At 35.9% G+C, this 20,010-nt stretch overlaps 1 protein-coding gene across 4 annotated transcripts in view; it reads right to left on the bottom strand.

The window, feature by feature from the left end:
- The window catches only part of SEMA3D (semaphorin 3D), a 271,318-nt gene that overhangs the window by 100,594 nt on the left and 150,714 nt on the right, over positions 1 to 20,010 (bottom strand). For all 4 annotated transcript variants that reach the window (XM_064575343.1, XM_064575344.1, XM_064575342.1 and 1 more), the window contains 3 exons: positions 16,046 to 16,160; positions 14,583 to 14,652; positions 11,290 to 11,434 (listed from right to left, as the gene is read on the bottom strand). In XM_064575343.1, the coding sequence (XP_064431413.1) occupies positions 11,290 to 11,434; positions 14,583 to 14,652; positions 16,046 to 16,160 (330 nt within the window). The remainder of the gene's footprint in view (positions 1 to 11,289; positions 11,435 to 14,582; positions 14,653 to 16,045; positions 16,161 to 20,010) is intronic.

The raw sequence follows: 20,010 nt of genomic DNA, 5'->3' as shown, positions 1-20,010 counted from the left end.
AATTTTTCACTTCTGTCTGAAATTGCCTCTCGTGTGCTTTTTGTGTTCACTAATTCAATAGTTAGCATACCCTGCCCCCTGGTGGTATAACACAAAAGTTCAAACTAGTACAAATTAAATGAATTTGATGTGCCTTTATCCAAAGAACATGAATACGAAGAGAATGCTTTCATAATTTGATTTTTTTACCAAATATTTACCCTTCCACATACCAAACCTATTTTATTATTTCAAAATATTATAATTCAGAACGTTAATTCAGAACAATTCTGTCATCACATTTGAATTCTTAATGTACTAATACATTCTTGTGGAATGGAAAACTTTGGCTCTATGTTGCAGGTGTAGAGAAGAAAATGAGTGACATTAAGGAAAGTCTATAAGAGAGCTCTGCTTTCTCCCTGTTTTCATATTTAGACAAGTTGGAAACATAATCTCCCCTGAACTGAGCCATTTATACCAGGCTCTAACTGGAATTTTGTCAAGGCTTCAAACTATACTTCTCAGATCCTTGAACTCAAGAGGATCATTCTCAGGGAATTAAATATACTGGAATTAGTCACAATATATGACCCTGAGATCCAATTTTATAGGAATAAAATCATAATGGGTCACTAAATTAGAAGAAATCTCAAAGAAGTTGTACTAAAAACTGTTAATGATTTTCCATTTGTAATTTGAGAATATTTCTATCTTTTACAGAAATCTCACGTCTGGTCTTAAAAAAAAACTAAGCTTTTCCTGATATCTATTTGTCCCAGGTCTGCACCAAAGAGGTACAGAATATTAGCCATTTGGTAATTACCTAGCATATTCTTAACTGGCTGCTGGTCTAAAGATCTAAGTGTCTTTAGTCATTGTTTCTAGCGCTTCGCCTCCAGCCAAGTGGAATCTGTCAACTCGATAATGGAAGGAACCCTATATTAAAATGGATTAAGCTACAACTCAAAAGGATGTGGAGCTCAAATGATACAAAGCTCTTGCCCAATTACAGGCTGCACGTTTGATGCTCTGTCAAAGGCGACTCATAGTGGGCTTATGGCTTATACTGCCTGAGGTACAATCTGGTTGGTCTATCATTTAAATCAAAGCAAAAGCATGATTTTGCCTGCATTACATTTTTGAAATAGCCCTCCAGTTTAAGAAATTTTTTTTTCTTTTGACTTTGCAGCTCTAGTTATGCAAGTAACCAATTTCCAAAAGAAATATCATGACATTCAAGCCACAGTTTTTGATACCAAAGTTTTCAATAATTAGGAATTTTAATATGAGTAAAGTATAGAGGAATGAAGACATGAACAATTTAACAAAGAAGCAAACATGACCATTTTCCTCCTTGCTCACCTCTGACAAGAAGGGTGAAGGGTAATAAAATCTAAGGAAAAAAGAAGAGAAGGAAAACCTGGTTTCTATTGACTATTATAAAATGATCTTTGGAAATGTATTTTTTTGTATGGCAGCTTTTCCATCTGGCATGCTGCCAGTGTTTGGATAAGATCTTTATCCTTTAGGTTGCTGTGCATGATCTCTGAGGTCCGCGTCTCCACTCTGCTTTCACAAACGAAAGTGATTTGGTGGAGTTGCTCCCTGAGGTTTAAGATAGTACCGTTTGAACTAAATATTGTTATTTTAGCACATTGAAAACAGTAGAATTTCCTTTGATTTCATACAGCTGTGTAGCACACAGATCTAAAAATAACGAGATGCCAAGCAACCTAAGCAGGTAAGACAGTAAAGAAGGAAAGAAAAATCCCATAAAGGAAAAAGAAAGCGTGGGCAAGGGGTGCCTGGGTGGCTCAGTCATGTGAGCATCTGACTCTTGGTTTCGGCTCAGGTTACCATCTCAGGGTCGAGAGATCGAGGCCTCCGTTGGGCTCTGTACTCAGTGAGGGGTCTGCTTGAGGTTCACTCTCTCCTCCCTCTGCACCTCTCACCACTCGTGCTCTCTCTAAATAAAATCTTTAAAAAGAAGTGTGGGAAAATGTACATCTGAAGTAAACGATCCTATTAGTTTCCTCCGAAAACCCTAGGAAATGTTCCTTTTGAAGCTCTGCATCTCAGGTATTAAATATGTCGTGAATTTTTGTCTGTATGTCTGTCCTCTTAATTTCTACCTAGTAACACAGTCCATCTGACTCTATGGTAGAGAATCATTTATTTGCGGCGCCAGCTTTCTTAACATTTGCCTGAGTTCTACCACTTCAGTTCCTGTAGGAAATAAATCAGGGAACTTACCTGTGTCTCCACCTACTGTGTTGAAAAACTCTTAAGATAGTTTAAATTTTGAGGAGGAAAGAAAAAATCTATACCAAAATTTGAAAATGTGAGTGTCTTGCTGGAAACAATAGCAGCACAAGAGTGTTCCAGAAAAGGGACCTGCCCAGGCACACCGTGAGAGGAAAGGGGGGAGCCCACCAGCAGCCAGCCCTGGTTCGGCACCTATCTTCCAGGGCTGGCTGCACGCACGGCTGGTGCCGTGTGACCGTGTTATGCTTGGCAGACCTGCCTGTTTGTATAGTGCCTTTAGCAGTGCGGTGGGAAGCGACGGATAAGAGGAGAAAAATAGGTTTTATCCAATGAGAGAACTTTGCCCCTTGGAAAGGCACCAGACAGCTGTTAAAAGTTTTCTCCCCCTGCTGCTTCAGGCTGTTCTCTACAGGTTGCACCTTTCCTTTTAAACAAATCAGAGGGTTGACTCATGTGAGGGAAGAAAGACGTGGCACATGGGAAGACTAAACCAGGCTTTCATTTTCAGCAAGCTGAGAAAACTAAGCTACATATGTAAAGGAAGTCTGATTTTTATTTATATATATATATATAAAAGGCGATTTCATAGGTGCCATCCTATCCCCTTGCTGATTCATCTAAGAGTCAGTTTATAACACGGATGGGGAAAGATCCTGTATTTAATGTCAGAGGCAGAAAGGCCAGGGATGCAAATATACAGGTACATTTGTCTCTTTCTCTATTTTGTTTTTGCAATTAAAAACCAGCTTTATTGTTGTTATATCTGAACCTTGAATATTCTATGTTTAAAAGGTTAAAAAAAAATCTCAAGTTTCCTTTTTATTGTTCAGTGTCTAATAAAGCAATTATGTTTTCTAGCATTTGAAGAAATGAATTTCCTATCTGCAAATATCCATTCAAAATTTTATTTAGTACCAGCAAATGAACTTTAACCTCTGGACCTAAAAATGTAATAGTAAGCTCCCCAGCTTAAATGAAGGTTGGATTCTGTCTACCCTAACTGGGTAGTAATTTAAAGATGACAATTAAGCCAACAATTTTGGATCATTTACTTTCTAAGTTAAATAGTTTTAAGCTGAATTTTTTTTTTTTAAAGATTTCATTTATTTATTTGAGACAGAGAGAATGAGAGAGACAGAGAGCACATGAGAGGGCGGAGGGTCAGAGGGAGAAGCAGGCTCCCTGCCGAGCAGGGAGCCCGATGCGGGACTCAATCCCGGGACTCCAGGATCATGACCTGAGCTGAAGGCAGTCCCTTAACCAACTGAGCCACCCAGGCGCCCAGTTTTAAGCTGAATTTAATCTTGCGAGACATTTAACAAAATATGGCTGTAGCTCTTTCTCTTTTTTAAAGTTTCCTTTCTTTTAGAGGAATTTCTATACGAGAAAAAGGAAAACACTATTGAACATAGTAAGTGGCTTGGGATTTGGACAACTTCATTTTAAAAGAGAATGTTGGCTCCATGGAAAAGAAAGCTGAACGCCGGCTGAAAAGAGTAATTGAGAAATGTTAGAAATCGGTTGCCTCTCACGGTTTCAGAGAAACACAGCCTGTTTACAGTTAATGGAAAATGAGTGATGTTTTGTCATACGCCCTTGGTTAAGTGTAGTCAAAATTTGGGAACTTAGAGTCAGGAGGCCCAGATTGTACACCTGTCTCTGCTGCTCTCTTCTGGAATCAAAAAGCTGAAGGGATAGAATTAAAGATATCCCTGGTAATTTAGGGGTGGTGACAAAGTAACAGTTTGTTATCCAATAAGAGGAAGGCCACACAGTGAACAGATGTTGGGAAGAAAATAAAACTGTGAATTTAATATAATTGAGGCCTCTACAAGCTAGTGGTGCATAAAATGAGATTTTCCCAAAGTTTCCCAAAGATTTTTAATGAATTAGGAAAGCCTTCCTTAAAACAAAACAAATGACAACAAAATGTTACCCATATTGCGCAAGGGCCTAAATGGGAAGCTAGCGTGAGATGCCGTGAGGGAATTCTTCCATTATTTTTCAGTCCCATTTGGTAAGACTATCACAGTCTAACACTATATAAACCAAAAGGGAGTTTAGGATACTATTTTTTAATTAAATTTTTAATTTTAATTCCAGTATAGTTAACATACAGTGTTATATTAGTTTCAGGTGTACAATATAGTGATTCAACAATTCTATAACTTACTCAGTGTTCATCATGGTAAGTGTGCTCTTAATTTGCATCACCTATTTCACCCATTCCCCTACACACCCTCTGGTAACCATCTGTTTGTTCTCTACAGTTAAGAGTCTGTTTTTTTATTTATTTCTATCTTTTTTTCCTTTGTTCATTTGTTTTGTTTCTTAAATTCCACATGGGGTGAAATCATACAGTATGTCTTTCTCTGATTTATTCTGCTTAGCATTATACTCTGTAGCTCCATCCATGTTGTTGTAAATGGAAAGATTTCATTCTTTATTATGGTTGAATAATATTCCATTGTTTGTATGTATGTGTGTATATATATATATATAAAATGGAAGCACCCCAAGTGTCCATCAATAGATGAACGGATAAAGAAGATATGTGTATATATATGAATATATATCTATATCTATATCTATATCTATCTATCTATCTATCTATCTATCTATCTATCTATCTATCTATCTATCTATCTATATATCTTCTTAACCCAGGTGGATATGCCAGGACCCATGGTTGGTCCGTGGCAGCATATTTGATAAGACAGTGTTTCCAGCAGACCTGGAATCAAAAGAACTTTGTAACTTTTCAATGTCTTTTATAGTGTTAGAAAGTTTAATAATTTGGTGGAAATAAATAAGGACTGTTATACATATCCACACTCACCTGGTGAGTGTAGGAGATTTTATCTGATAGCAGAGAAGAGAGACAATAAGGGGCATTGGGGTGGGAAACGTTTAAGCTTTACCTTTGATTTACTCTAGAGAAAAGCCCATATGAGGAGTTGTACACGATGGGGCTTCTTGTTCAGACAAAGATTTGAAATATTATAGAAAGGGAGAGATTTCATTATTTTACATTTGGTGGTGGTAGTTGAAAAATTACTTGACATTAAAACAACGTTAATGTTGACATTTTATAGTGGGTTGGTTAATGAAATAGCTAGTTGATTAATCCATGGATAAAAGGAAAGAAAGACGTTAAATTTTTCTAAAGATCTAAATTCCTAAAATAGAATTGAAGAGGGGGGAGATGTTTACTCAGGGATTATTTGAGATTTAACAATTCTTAGTCAAGTTTTTACAGGCTATGAGGGCCAATAAATCGGAACAAGGAGGTTAGCTTAGTTGATTTGATATTTCATTTGACTTATATGCATCCATAGTATAATCAAATTATGGAATTAAAAGAGTGCCATAACAACCCCTTTTTGCTCCCTACCAAAGAATGGAAACTTAGTTGGGAAAATCATGTGTAAATTTCGATCTTTGAAAGTAAAGCTAAAACATTTTATAGTAAAAGCAGTAAGTATTTAGGGGGAAATGGAATTTAAAAATGAAGTTCGTTTTACAAAATTAGAGGTTTAGAAGTTGTCAAAAACTGTGGCAAAATGATTTGAGAATAGTGAAACAGACATTCTTAAATATTTGAACTTCAAAAACAAGTCCTTTCCACATTTTGGCTACTGTAAATAGTGCTGCAATGAACATGGGAATGCTAATCTCTTTTCAAGACCCCGATTTCAGTTCGTTTGGATAAATTTTCAGAAGTGAGATTGCCGGATCATACGCCAGTTCTGTTTTTTCATATTTTGAGTACCCTTCATACTGTAGGTGGAAACACTCTAAAGGTCCATCAACTGATGAATGGGTTAAAAAATGTAATATATACACACAAAAGAATATTATTCAATCTTAAAAAGGAGATCCTTCAATATGTGCCGTGTAGATGAATTTAGAGCACATTCTGATAAGTGAAGTAAGTTAGTCCAGAAGGTAAAAAAAAAAACCCTGCATACTTCCGTTTACATACATAGTCAAACTCATAAAAGCAAAGGATAAAACTGGTTGCCTGGGGCTGCAGGGAGTAGAAAGTGGGACGTCACTCATGAATACGTATACTATTTCAGTTACTCAACATGAATAAGTTCCAGAGATCTGTTGCACAACGTTATCTACAGGCTACTTAAAAATCTGTTCAAAGTATAGATCTCACAGTAACTGTTCTTACCACAATAAAAAAAATTTTTAAAGTACTCTCTTCTCACCTTTTTTGATAAGGGAATGATTTACAAACTGAAACTCACTTTCAAGTAAACATTTGTTAACATTTTACGCTCCGGCATAGATTATAAAATTCCTCATCAACAGAGAATAAAACTACCAAGTAAATCTTTTACAATAAATCAAATATCAAAAATGAAATTTTCTGCCTTTAAAAATCTTCCTGATTCTGAATTTTCAAGCAGGCTGCTACTGTTGGCCTGACCTCAGTTTGGTTTCCATTTCTGACCTGTGCTGTTCATCGTGGATTCTTCCATATTTTATTTCATGTGGAACTTACTGTCAAGGCCTAAAATTCAATAATGACTGAAAAAGTCCATCTGAACAAAATACAGTTTGTTCAGGGATTCAGTTTGGACACCAGAGGGCAGGAGAATCCCTGGAAGTGAAGGAATGGATCCTTGTCGTTGGGGAGTTTCCAGGCTGGCTGACGTTGTAATGACGTCATGGTAAGGCCAGGAGTTTAGGTTTGACTTTTTGTCACAGGAAGTACAGAACTCTGTCAAAACTAGAAAACAAAAGTGGCACATGGAGAGTCGTAGTGTTTATCTCCCTCGGTGATAATGTCAGCAGAAGGCCCAGTGGGAGCACAACTTAAGAAGCAACCTTGATGAGAACGTGAGTGGGAAATGTAAATGCAAAGGAGGTTTTTAAAATAATCTATTTTAAAAATTTTAAGTTCAGTGTAAAATGGTGTTCAGTGGAGATTCGGACATTTAGTAGAAAGCAAATTAAAGTAAGATGTGTGCCCCAGAATTACAAGAAAAGAAATGACAAGCACAAGAAGGTTTCAAAACTGCATTATTATTTGTGCAGAGAACACATCGACCCCTGGGGAAACAATGTGGGGTTCTGTTTGGTTATTCACTTTGATCTCATTGAAGGTAGAGTGGTGCAGAGATTTAAGAGCATTTGATTTGGAGTCAAGTAGAGTTAAATTTAATCCGTGTCTTACCACTTCAGAACAACAAGAAAGAACCCTACCTTTAACCAAAAGTGTAAAGCAAAAATAAACAACTTCTGATGGTAACTAGGATTGTCATTTTTATGTCTCTAAATTCTATAAAAAGGACATAATCTTCCTGATCAAAGAGAGTGCTGTTCTGCTGGAGTTTTTCTGGAGTCTCTTTCTGTCTCCATTAGCAATACTGGCCCGAGCTCGGGCTATGAATAAAAGTTTACAGATCTTTCTCGACTTACAGTGGGGTTACGTCCCAGTAGACCCATTCTAAGTTGAAAATATCGTAGGTCGAAAGTGCATTCACTACACCTAACTGGTCAACATGATAGCTTAGCCTAGCCAAACTTAACCATGCTAGGAACACTTACATTATTAGTCTATAGTTGGGCAAACTCCTCTAACACAAAGCCTGTTTTATAATAAACTGTTGAGTATCTCATGTAATGTGTTGAATACTGTACTAAAGTGAAAAGTACAATGATTTTAAGTGCATGGATTGTTTACCCTTGTGATGGTGTGGCCGACTAACAGCTACAGCTTGGTACCCTGCCCAGCTTCACCAGATTCTCGTACTACATATAACTAGCCCAGGAAAAGATCAAATTCAAAATTCTAGGTAGAGTTCCTACTGGCTATGTATTGCTTTCTCACCATCATAAAGTCAAAAAATCAGAAGTCAAAACTTCATCAGTTGGGGACCATCTCTAATAACAAGGCATAATTATCAAACCTTAGCTACAGATTTGAATGTGCTTACACATGTAAGAAAACATGGGAATTTCTTGAGAAATACTGATGTTTAGAAAGGATAAAGGAATAACTGTTAAATGACACTTTCTTATGCCTGATATTTTTCCTTTTCTAAATTTTTAAAAAGAAAAAAAAGGCTAAGTATCTCTGTGATAGTGTGGATCCAGTCTATTCCCTGGATAATTTCAAACTCCAAGAAAATATGTACAGTGTAAACACTGTATATTTTGAGTACTAAGGAGCAAAAACTGGTGTGTTTACTGTGATGAGGCGCTTCTTTTCTCATTGACGAAAAACTCTCCTCACTGACTCTTATGCATGACTCTTAGTAGGGAAAGGTCACCTATTCACATTTCAGAGAAGTGGCTGTGTTCTTATGAGGAGAGTACTGTGACACGTGATTTGTCTTTTTTTTTAAGATTTTATTTATTTATGAGAGAGAGAGAGAGAGGCAGCAGGGAGGAGCAAGGGACAAGCAGATTCCACACTGAGCGCAGAGTCTGACGGACCACTCAATCTCACAACCCTGAGATCATGACCTGAGCCAAAACCAAGAGTCAGATGCTTAACGGACTGTGACACCCAGGAACCCCGACACGTGATTCATCTTTAAGCCTCCCATGGCACTTCACAGCTCTTCAGGCAGGAGGAGGGAAATGGTGACAAGCCCCTCGGTGGCACCTCTAACCTACACTGTATTTGGAAAAAAGTAGGCAATCTGGAGGCATTGGCATGTGATCATTTCATGATCAGTTTCAATTTTTTAGTACAAGAATCAGCTACTACATATATGCATGTAAATTGTTTTCTGTAGGGGCGCCTGCACGGCTCAGCTGGTCAAGGGTCCCACTCTTGATTTTGGCTCAGGTCACGATCTCAGGGTCGTGAGATCGAGCCCTGCATGGAGCCTGCTTATGATTCTCTCCCTCTCCTTCTGCCCCTCCCCCCTAAAAAAACCCAATTTTCTGCAGTTAAAATGTAGATGGTTTCAGTCCCAAATTCTCCAGTAACGTCTAGATGACGGAAAATATTTTTTTTTAATGGCCTCAATGGTCATAGTATTTTTAAAAATAAACTCATGTAGAAGCAGCTCCAAATGTGATAAGTCCATGATACTTAACCCCATAATCCTAGTATGGTGAAATTTCCCCAACTAGAGTTCCCTCTGAATTTTAACTATCCTCCTCAAAAAAGCCCCAAATATATATAATGTAAGTTGAAATTCTACGTATATTCATTATATATATATGTACACTACAGTTCAGTATACACATATAGAATACATATTCAGTAAAAGGTATTCTATCAAAGGGGAGAATAAACATAAATTAACATAAAATAATTTTAACATAGATAATAGTACAAAGACTAAAGGCTTGGATTCTGCTTGGACTCTGCTGCCAGAGTATCTGGATTTAAAACGCAGGTGCACCACTCACTAGCTTTGTGACCTTGGGCAATTTACTGCACCTCTCTGTGCCGGGGATTGCTCACCTGTAAAATGGCATTAATAACAATAGCACTTGCTTCTTAGAATCATTATGAAGCTAAGATTTGTAAAACCTTTAGAAGATTACCTGCACGCCCTAACCTACACCTTACGTTACTGTTAAATAAATAAATAAGACAAATAAGTACAACTTTGATGTTCAAAGAAAATAAAAAAGTGAATCCTGTAAAGAAGTTGTGGTATATATACAATGGAATACTACTCAGCCATCAAAAAGAATGAAATCTTGCCATTCACAAGGACATGGATACAACTAGAGGGTATTTTGCTAAACGAAATAGGTTAATCAGAGAAAGACAAATACCATATGATTTCACTCATATGTGGAATTCAAGAAACAAAACAGATGAACAAAGGGGAGGGGAAGGAAAAATAAAATAAGATGAAAACAGAGAGGGAAGCAAACCATAAGAGACTCTTAACTATAGGAAACAAACTGAGGGTTGCTGGAGGGGAGGTAGGTGGGGGGATGGGGTAACTGGGTGATGTGCATTAAGGGCACTTAAGGTAATGCGGAGAAGGTGTTGTATACAACTGATGAATCACAAAATTCTACCTTTGAAACTAATAATACAGTATATGTTAATAAAATTGAATTTAAATAAAAAAATCTTTAAAAAGTGAATCCTGAAAATCATATTATTGGCATTTTTTTTTTCCATGAAAGTGTGATCACCTTATAATCAGTCCAGAAAACATACTTGAAACATATTTCTATTGAGGAGTTACGAAAGGGAAAATAGACATTGTTGTAAAGTGTGTTTCCCACATTTAATTAGGTTATGTAACAGGAAGATGAAAAGAGAATTCAGAAAGCCTGGCTACCAACTGTTTCCTGTTTAAGAACAAACATATGAAAAGAAAAAAATCAGTAGAATTGGATGGATTAAGTTAATAATTTTTCTCAGACATTTTGATGATTACTTTAGACCTCCTGGTAGAAATATTCATATTGAAACTTAAGTGAAAAAAAAGGCATTTATTAGGTCAATTAGCCCATCCTAAAATATTTAAATAACTTAAGCTGTTTTAATCACATCAAGAAAACAAAACAACACAAAAACTTTCTATTTAAAATGCAAATACAGATTTTACACAGCAAAGTGTTTTTTTTTTTTAACAGATGCAACATAATAAGGAAATAAATGAACCATTGTAACTGATGTAGTCATTGAAAAGTAGAAATGAGGACCTGAAGACTCTAGTTATATACAGAGCTGTACGTGGGAAATAAATATTTATTTGGCATTTTCATTTAACTTGGAATATTTGTCATTCTAGATATCAAATCATCTTGATGATTCTGTAGACTTACTGAAGATTGGCACTATATTTTCAGCAGAGCCTGCTCCTTATTATATAATCCATTGTTTCCTGTTAGTACTTAAAGCTCTTACTCAGAAGAAAAAAAAATGTCAAGTTCCAGGGAAGTATGGAAATGCTAATACATCACCGTGAATAAATAATAGGTATTTTAAAAACCACAGTATATGTTGCTGTGGTAAATAGCATAGTTTATTGTAATAGAATTAAGAAGAGGATATGGGCTTCAGAAAATAATTTGATTATGAAATTGGATACATACTGTGCCAGGTCGGGGATAAGGAATTCTTCCATCATACTGCACCCAACGATGGTCTGCACTTTCCTTATGAGCATATGGACCATTGAAAACTGCTCTGACGTCAGCCATGCTGTACACACAAACAGCTGAGCCTTTGAAGATGGAGCTGTAAAAAAGCAACATGATCCAATCATTCCCCGTACAGCAGTCACTGTATACTTATTTATTGAGCACATATTATATAACCAGGTGTGTGGACAAACTTGGGCAGCACATTCCATCCGATAGGTGCTGCAGACGAAATGTGTGGATGTCCTTAAGGAGCTTATAACCAAGTAATCCTGAAAAAGGTGTGATAGCAGTTACATTACAGATAATTACAGTAACAAGCGAAGCAAGCATGCAGATGGGTCCCCAGTACAGAGCTGTCTGGTAAGTTTTCAGAGAGTAGGTGGTGTCTACATTGACACCTGATGGATACATGGGAAATACCTAGAAAAACTGAAGGACAGAAGGAAATATGCAGAAAAGAGTATCAAATTTATATACATGCTTTTGAATTTTATTTAAAGTTCTTACAGCATAGTGCCTTCTAAAAAACTTATAAAAAAGTTACATTACCTATTTTTTTATAGAGGAACACTTTAGGTATATAAATAATAAATATCTCATTTAGGTTTTCTTTTTTTTTTTTTAAGATTTTATTTATTTATTTGACAGTGAGAGATAGCAAGAGTAGGAACACAAGCAGGGGGAGTGGGAGAGAGAGAAGCAGTCTTCCCACTGAGCAGGGAGCGTGATGTGGGGCTCGATCCCAGGACCCTGGGATCATGACCTAAGCTGAAGGCAGACGCTTAACAACTGAGCCACCCAGGCACCCCTCATTTAGGTTTTCTTAAAGTGAGTGAATGTCCATAAACATTGGCTATTAATAATTTCCTCAATTTTTATTAACTCAAAAAAAATGCTGAAATTCTTTTGTGCTTCTCCCCAAATTTTCGAATTTCTTCTTGAATTTATGTATGTAACCTATGTGATACTTAAAATTAATCTTAATTACACATGACTGGAGGACACATAATCAAGAAGCAGAAAAGTGCCATGGGAATTTCACAAGTTTTTGCAAATTAGTGGTGAAAACTGTTAACACTATCATCAGATGTTTCATTTTTTTTTTATTTCTGGAAAATAAAAGACATTTTCTCTGCATCTAAAATTTTCAATGATTTTTGTTCATAAAAACGAGATCACCCTTTATGATCTAAGAGACATATCATCTCAGCACTACACAAGTGAGCCAAGGATTCTCTAGCATGGGAAACTGAATCATTAATATTCTTGGAATGAGGGGAGCCTGGGTGGCACAGTCAGTTGGGTCTGCCTTAGGCTCAAGTCATGGTCCCAGAGTCCCGGCGTCCCAGGATCCAGCCCCACATCGAGCTCCCTGCTCAGCGGGGAGTCTGCTTCTCACCCTGCTCTCTTGCTCTCTCTCAATTTCTCTCTCAAATAAATAAATAAAATCTTAAAAAAATATAATCTTGGAATGACATTAATGGGAAGCAACGGGAGCTGATGACAAACAGGCAGCTGGAAGAAAACTCTGCTAAGAAGGGAGGTGATGCCCCCATAAAGATCACATCCTCTGCCTAGGATATTTTAAAGGAATGATACATCACGCTTTATGGTGTTTCTATTGTTGCAGATTAATTACATCTTCTTATTGGACAAAGGATGTGACACTGCTTCCCAGTATTACCTCAGTCCTTGGGGCGGCATTAAAAATAGAATAAATAAAGTACACCAAGAGCAAAGAGTTGACTTGTAACTTCACACTCTGGGTGGGCAGAGTACTTGGTAGGAGAAAAAAACATAACTATCTTGGGGCTGTATTTCCCTGGCACATGTCTATGCCTTGTGTTGGAACACACAGTGACTTCAAAGACAGTTCTGTGAATGGAAAGATGCCAAGAGAACTAGCTCTGAGATTTAACTTGAGTAACTACAGGCACTTGCTTTTCTTGCATCTTTTTAGTTAAGATATAAATTACCCGAAAAATGGGGTCCAAATAGCAGCATTCTTAGGGTATCTTCTTTATTTTCACTGTAAATATTCACATTCTCTATCTTACAATGAACCAAGGAGCATTTTGTTTTCTGATATCGTCCGAACCACACTATTTGTACAAGGTGTAAGGTGAACTGAATGAAGGTAATGCCACATAAAAGAAATTATAATTTGCCTACAGATTACTTTAATAATTTATTCAAAAGGAGGCAGTAAGACCATTTCTCTAATAGCAATACCAATACTGCCAATTCTTCCAATACTAATATCAATATAAACAACGGTGATAGCAGAGCTGTGGAAAAAGTAAAAAAGTAGTTCAAAGAAGGTGTTGCAGGGAGTAATATGTAACAGGAATAAAGCTGTCCCATGTTCAAATGTAAGTTTCTGAATTAAATGAAATTAATATTAGATAAAATTATGTAAGGTCCATATATTCTTTGAGAAAGCTTCATAGATGATAGGACAACTTTTAAGGAAGTCATGGAGTCTCGGTGACAAGTACAGGACACTATTACACAGAATGAAGACAAAATACAGGGGTGAAAATTAAGAAAACACCTTTGGTTCTAGTCCCATTTTTACTACAACTTGGCCCATCTTCTTGGCGCAAGTCATACAAACCTCCTTTGCTTAAGTTAGCAGAGCAATAATGATATGCTGGTAACAGCCAAACTCCCATCTTTGTAGGGTAATGGAAGGGTATCTAAGATTGTACATGATGACATTTTAGAAGTCAAGAGCGTCGCATCTTATGACTGCAACCTAAGCAATGACTAAGGCATGTATTTCTTTCATACTACTTCTATGTCATGCAGCTTAACCTATTTATTATGGTGAGTATATGCATACACCTTTGCATCCTGTAACTTTAGTCTGGGAATTTAACTCACAGAAGTACTTGCTTACTTGCTCACACAGAGAAATGGCCATATGTACGAGGTTAGTCGCTGAAGCATTATGCGTACCACCAAAGACCTGGAAACAATGGAGATGTTATGTATAGGAAACTGGCTAAATGAATTGTGGTAATTGATATAGGAGTACTCTGCTGGCATAAAAAGAACAAAGGACATTTTATGTCTTGATATTAAAAGAGTTCTAGGAAACACTATGTGAAAAAATAAAATGAAAAACGGGTATTTTTTTTTCACACAAAAGGAAGGGACAAAAAAACATATATTTCTTCTATAGAAGAATTACAAGTGTTGTTTTTGTTTTGTTTTGTTTTGTTTGTTTTTTAACTTACCTGGTTGTGGTAAAGACTCCATAGACTACAGGATTTCTTTCATCTCTTGTGGAGAGTAAGTAAATATCCTCTATTAATGGGAAAAAATAACAATTCAATATATTTTTATATTTCGGTATTACATATTTGCCTTTTCTTTAAGAAATACAGTAGTTCTGAGACACTAATAGTATATAAAATTAACAGTGAAAGTCGTTAATTATGACATAAGAAATTAAGGGTAAAAGACTGGTTTTCTCACGAGTCATGTGACACTGAACTGGATATCTAACCTTTCAGGTGTCTACTTCAATCACCTGTAAATGGGATGATTCACTTGATAATCTCCATGACTATTTCCAGTCAGAGGTATGTGATTTCTTACAGAATAGAAATTAAAAACATAGGGTGTTTTTACCTTCCAATGTAAAAAAAGTCTTGTCCTACAATTGTGTCAACTTACTAATAATTCAATTATCTATTTGCTAACAATATAAAAATAGCTACACAATTAATTACTTGTGCAGTATTACTTGTGTAACTTGCTCAGTATTTTGTAACTACTTGAGCAGTATTGACACCAAAGTATGTGTAAATGATATTCATTAAAAGATTATTTAAGATGTGAGCATGCTTATATACAACATGAGGAATCACCCATGAATATTGAATATATACTTTAAATACCGTATGGCAAAATCATTCAATGATAAAATCATTTTTACATTGCAAGGCAAAAACAAATTCGAAAGATAAGATTTGATGATGCTAACCTCATATTTAACTGAAAAAATTCCTTCTCGAATTAGCTTTGAGGGGGTAAAGAGGGGAAATGAAAGAGAATAATCCGTCTAACACTTTTCTGAGTATTCTTTTTCTTAACAAGTCGGAGGGAGCGAGTTCACCCAATCTCTCGTGCTCTCCAGCAGAGGGCAGTCTCGGAATAAAGAACCCAAGTTCTTGCTACCTATAGACAGTTACGCATGTTTAGAGTTAATTTCCAATTTGCATACTTTGTTTAGAATTTGGGAGAAATTTTTTGAAAGATAATTGTCAAATTATTGGAAATTTGTTATAATGGATAAGACACTGTCATATAAAATTCATATTCACCTCTTACATCAATTAGACACATTGTTGCACATGATTTGACTTACGTTAATTTTGTTTCAATAATTAAAACAATGGTAAAACTTAAAAAAAAGTAAAAGGCCACATGGAGAGTGGATGGGTTCTTGCTAGTAGCTTTTTGTCTCTTGCTGCAGCTTTGTTTCCTCATAACTATGAGGATGCTTACAAAGAGACGAATTGCTTCATTACAATGTGCTCTGAAACCTAGAGCACCTCCATGTTCTTTGTGTGTGTGAATTTAGTAATAACACTCCTGCAAGCTGTCCTGGGTATACTGGGGGCTAAAATAAAACAAATGCTGAATTTATTAGGCAGTAAGTAATTTTTAAGAAAAAAAGGAGCATGCGACTTACGAAGCTCATCAAAATGAGTATCTGCCCCATCATTTCCAGGAATGGAGCAAATCAATCTGGCTTTAAGAAAAGTCGTCCATTTGTTTATCAGGCTGCGTTGTCCTCCTACATCATTCTGGAAAAAAAAAAAAAAAAGGAAAATAACAAAGATACAGATTTAACGCAATTGTTTACAAAGACAGGAAACCTACATGTTTAAGGCCTTGAACTTTCAAATAAGGGAAAAGGCAGTTTGGTCCCTTAAGATTACATGCTTTTCTAATGCTTGAATGAACGCAATGTCTACAACATGGCTCTACTTAATGAGTAGATGCAGGCAGGGCTATCAAGTAAATGAGTGAGGCCTGGAATCAAATCTCACCTCTGTCACTTTTTTTTTTTTAAGATTTTATTTATTTATTTGAGAGAGAGAGAGAATGAGAGACAGAGAGCATGAGAGGGAGGAGGGTCAGAGGGAGAAGCAGACTCCCTGCTGAGCGGGGAGCCCGATGCGGGACTCGATCCAGGGACTCCAGGATCATGACCCGAGCCGAAGGCAGTCGCTTAACCGACTGAGCCACCCAGGTGCCCAACACCTCTGTCACTTTTTGCTCCATGGCCTACAAAATGCTATTTAACTCTCCAAGTCCCTGTTTCCTCATTGAAAAAAATACCACTAATGCCTTGAAATTGATTATTTTGATAATTAAATGGAAAAATTTGTGTGCAGCGCTTAGCACAGGGGCAGACAACTTACGTTCAATAAATACTAGCACTGACTTGTATATTATACACATGATGAAGATCGTGATTTACAGCCTTTAGAAATATGCTATAGACTTAAAAAAAAAAACAGTCTTTTTCCAAAATTAGTGCCCTACTAATTAAGCATTAAGGCAACATAAACATACATATAAAACCAATCTTGTTTTAAATGCTAATTGATGTTTTTCCATACTTTATTTGACTCTGAAATATTTCACTAAAATGTTCTTTAGACACTTACCAAAACACAGGCATTTAAATCAATTCAGTAAAATAAATTCAAAAACTCACCGTAAAAAGATCTGTTTCTTATTTTTAATTTAATATGTCCCTGTGAACACTAAATTCATACAATTTGTTATCTGACTGGACTAGATCAGCTATGTTTGTAATAAGTAAGATGAGATTGTTTCATGGCATAAATACTATAAGTACTTAAACCAAAATTTCAAAAATTACTTTTGGAGTTACTATTTCCATTAATGTACTTACATCTAAATGTAAATTATATGAAAATTTTTATCCTTCATGCAATCTATGTTTTATAAAATTAATAAAGAGTTCACTATCAAATACTAACTCTGAATATTTAGGAACTGTATTCCCTGTGCTTCTTTTATCTCTGAAAATTAAATGAAATTAGAGAAAAGTATCTAAATGACTTCTCCAAACAAGGGAATTCAAAGTCAGAGAAATAGCTGCTATTCTTCAAGAAAGGGGGGAGGAAGAAAGGGAAGGGGATGCAAGACAGAGATCCCTTTGAGTATTATCTTGAGTGATATGGAAACCCAAATTCCAGATGATATAATCTTAGTAACAGAGCAAAATATCAGAAGGCTATAGATTTGTAGGAAAGCTCAGAAGGCAATGAGGTCCATGCGACCAGGGACTGGAGCCATCTTTATAGCCTTAGCACCTAGCACCAGGGGAGTACCAGGGCACCCAGAGTGATGAATCCCATTTTATTTTGCTTTGCTTAAAGATTTATTTATTTATTTGAGAGACAGAGAGAGAGCATTGAGGGCAGGGACAGAGGGAGAGGGAGAGAGAGAGTCTCAAGCAGACTCCCCGCTGAGCACGGACCCAGACGCAGGGCTCGATGCCACGACCCTGAGATCATGACCTGAGTCAAAATCAAGAGTCGGACGCTTAAACAACTAAGCCACACAGGCACTGATGAATCCCATTTTATATCCCCCTCTGCTAAACACGAGAATACTTTTCAGTAATAGCTCTGTATACATAAGTAATCATTTTTATTTTCTTGATTTGTTCTTTAGGTTTATAACAATGTAAAAAGAAAAAAAATTGAAATTTAAAGACATTTACATTCAATAAAATATTTCATATATGAACTAAAATTTGCACTTGAACAAAATATCGCACCTCACAGTTTGCACTACATCTCGCTGTTTTAAATTTTAAATGATCCAGATCAATGTGCACTTAGTCTTGGAACACATGTGTAACTGAGTTCATGTGTGCTGGCAGATACAGAATATAAACTTCATGATAAGTACAGCAATTGTTTGGAAACTGGACCAACAAAAGACCTTTCTGGCAATAGTATTTTGACACTGATACTGTTTAGAATTGCTGACACATGGTGATAATACAAAGCAAAAAAACCATTTAGTTGATTTTCTCATAATTTTTCATTCTTCCCAGAAAATGCCCTCCCTATTCCTTTCATCCAACACCTACTGTATGTATGTCACTAATGCTCTGCTTATCAGGTGTTTAATTAGTACATTTTTGATTATTAGTAACTAAAAATACAAGATAAAATTGATAAATGCCCTTTGAAAGTATAGCTAAATGCCAAAGAATTTAAGTCTCCTCTGAAATGTCTTTGTAGTGGAAATAATGAGGACAGGCATTGCTGTAGAGTTAGATTCAATATTGTTCTTAAAACGAGAGGTGAGTTCAGACATGCAGAGACTGGAATACTCAGGAAATATTCTAGGTGCTAGAAATTAGGGGGAAAGGACAACAGGTGGAACACTTCAGAACATGTATGGAGAACCAGGACAAATTTGGTTTAGATGAAGACTGGGATAAATGAAAATAGTGGAGGAAAATGTTATAAAAGGAAATTTGAGTACAATCCAGGAAGGCTTTATTATCAGACCAAAGCATTTATATGTCATTTAGTAATACGTTATTTAGTATAAAGAATTACTACAAAGACGTGAAAGAAAATGAATACATGATATCTTTCATATACTAACCCTCTAGAAACAAATGTGTCTATAGTTGCTATAGAATTTATGTTTTGTATGTGGTGCTTCTATTGTTGCAGTATCATTGCTCAATAATAAAAATAATCAATATTTCAGCTAGCTATTGGATGATTAATGATGGCTGCAGCTGTGAAGACAGATTTATCTAGACATGACCTTTATTTTTACTGCTAACATCCTCAGATCATTCAATAAATATAAATCCAGATGTTAATATGAGTAGGCAAAAACACGGATACTTCCTTCTATTGATGATGAACTCTGTGCTAATGTTTAGTAGGATTCCAGTGAGAAAATATGTTATCTGGGATCACTCAAAAAGAAAGAGATTTTTAAATAAATTTAAAAATAAAAAGTAAGATATCTTCTCATCTTTCTCATGAACCCTGATTCACATATGTGTTCTTTTATATTATTATAGCAGAGCCTACTTGTACTAAGCCAAGCTCTAGTTAAAACCTTTTAATCTTAATGCACTCTTACATATTTATAATATTTAAAATTTTTCATTGCCCATATTCACATATTTTGAGTCAGCAATGAATACTAAAAATAATGTTGATTCAATATACATGAGGAAATACATCAGCTATTGTGAATTTAATGCCAGGAACTATGTTTGGTTTACTGCTTTACTCCTAGCAGTGTAGGTGCTTAAATTATTTTGTGAATTGAATAAACAGATATATCAAATATTTGCTCCACGACATTCCTTTAACAGGTGTATACATCACTACTTCATAAAAATTAGCGATCACCTTCCCTTTTAAACATTTTATGAGAAAAAATAACAATAAATGTCCCTTTTCAAACAGCATCCCCCTTTCTATTTGTGATTATCATCCATATTCAAGACAAACCATGAAACAATTCTAACTATTCTACTAGGTTCAAATTTGTTGGACAGGAAAGAGACTTACACTGTAGTCTGCGCATATATATATATATATTAACCTGACAAATGGAAATTATAATCCT

Source organism: Mirounga angustirostris, unplaced genomic scaffold (genome assembly GCF_029215605.1).
Source record: "Mirounga angustirostris isolate CCGP_5_RB_7025 unplaced genomic scaffold, mMirAng1.0.hap1 SCAF_12, whole genome shotgun sequence".
Lineage (NCBI taxonomy): Eukaryota > Metazoa > Chordata > Mammalia > Carnivora > Phocidae > Mirounga > Mirounga angustirostris.
This window is presented reverse-complemented; position numbering and strand designations above follow the sequence as displayed.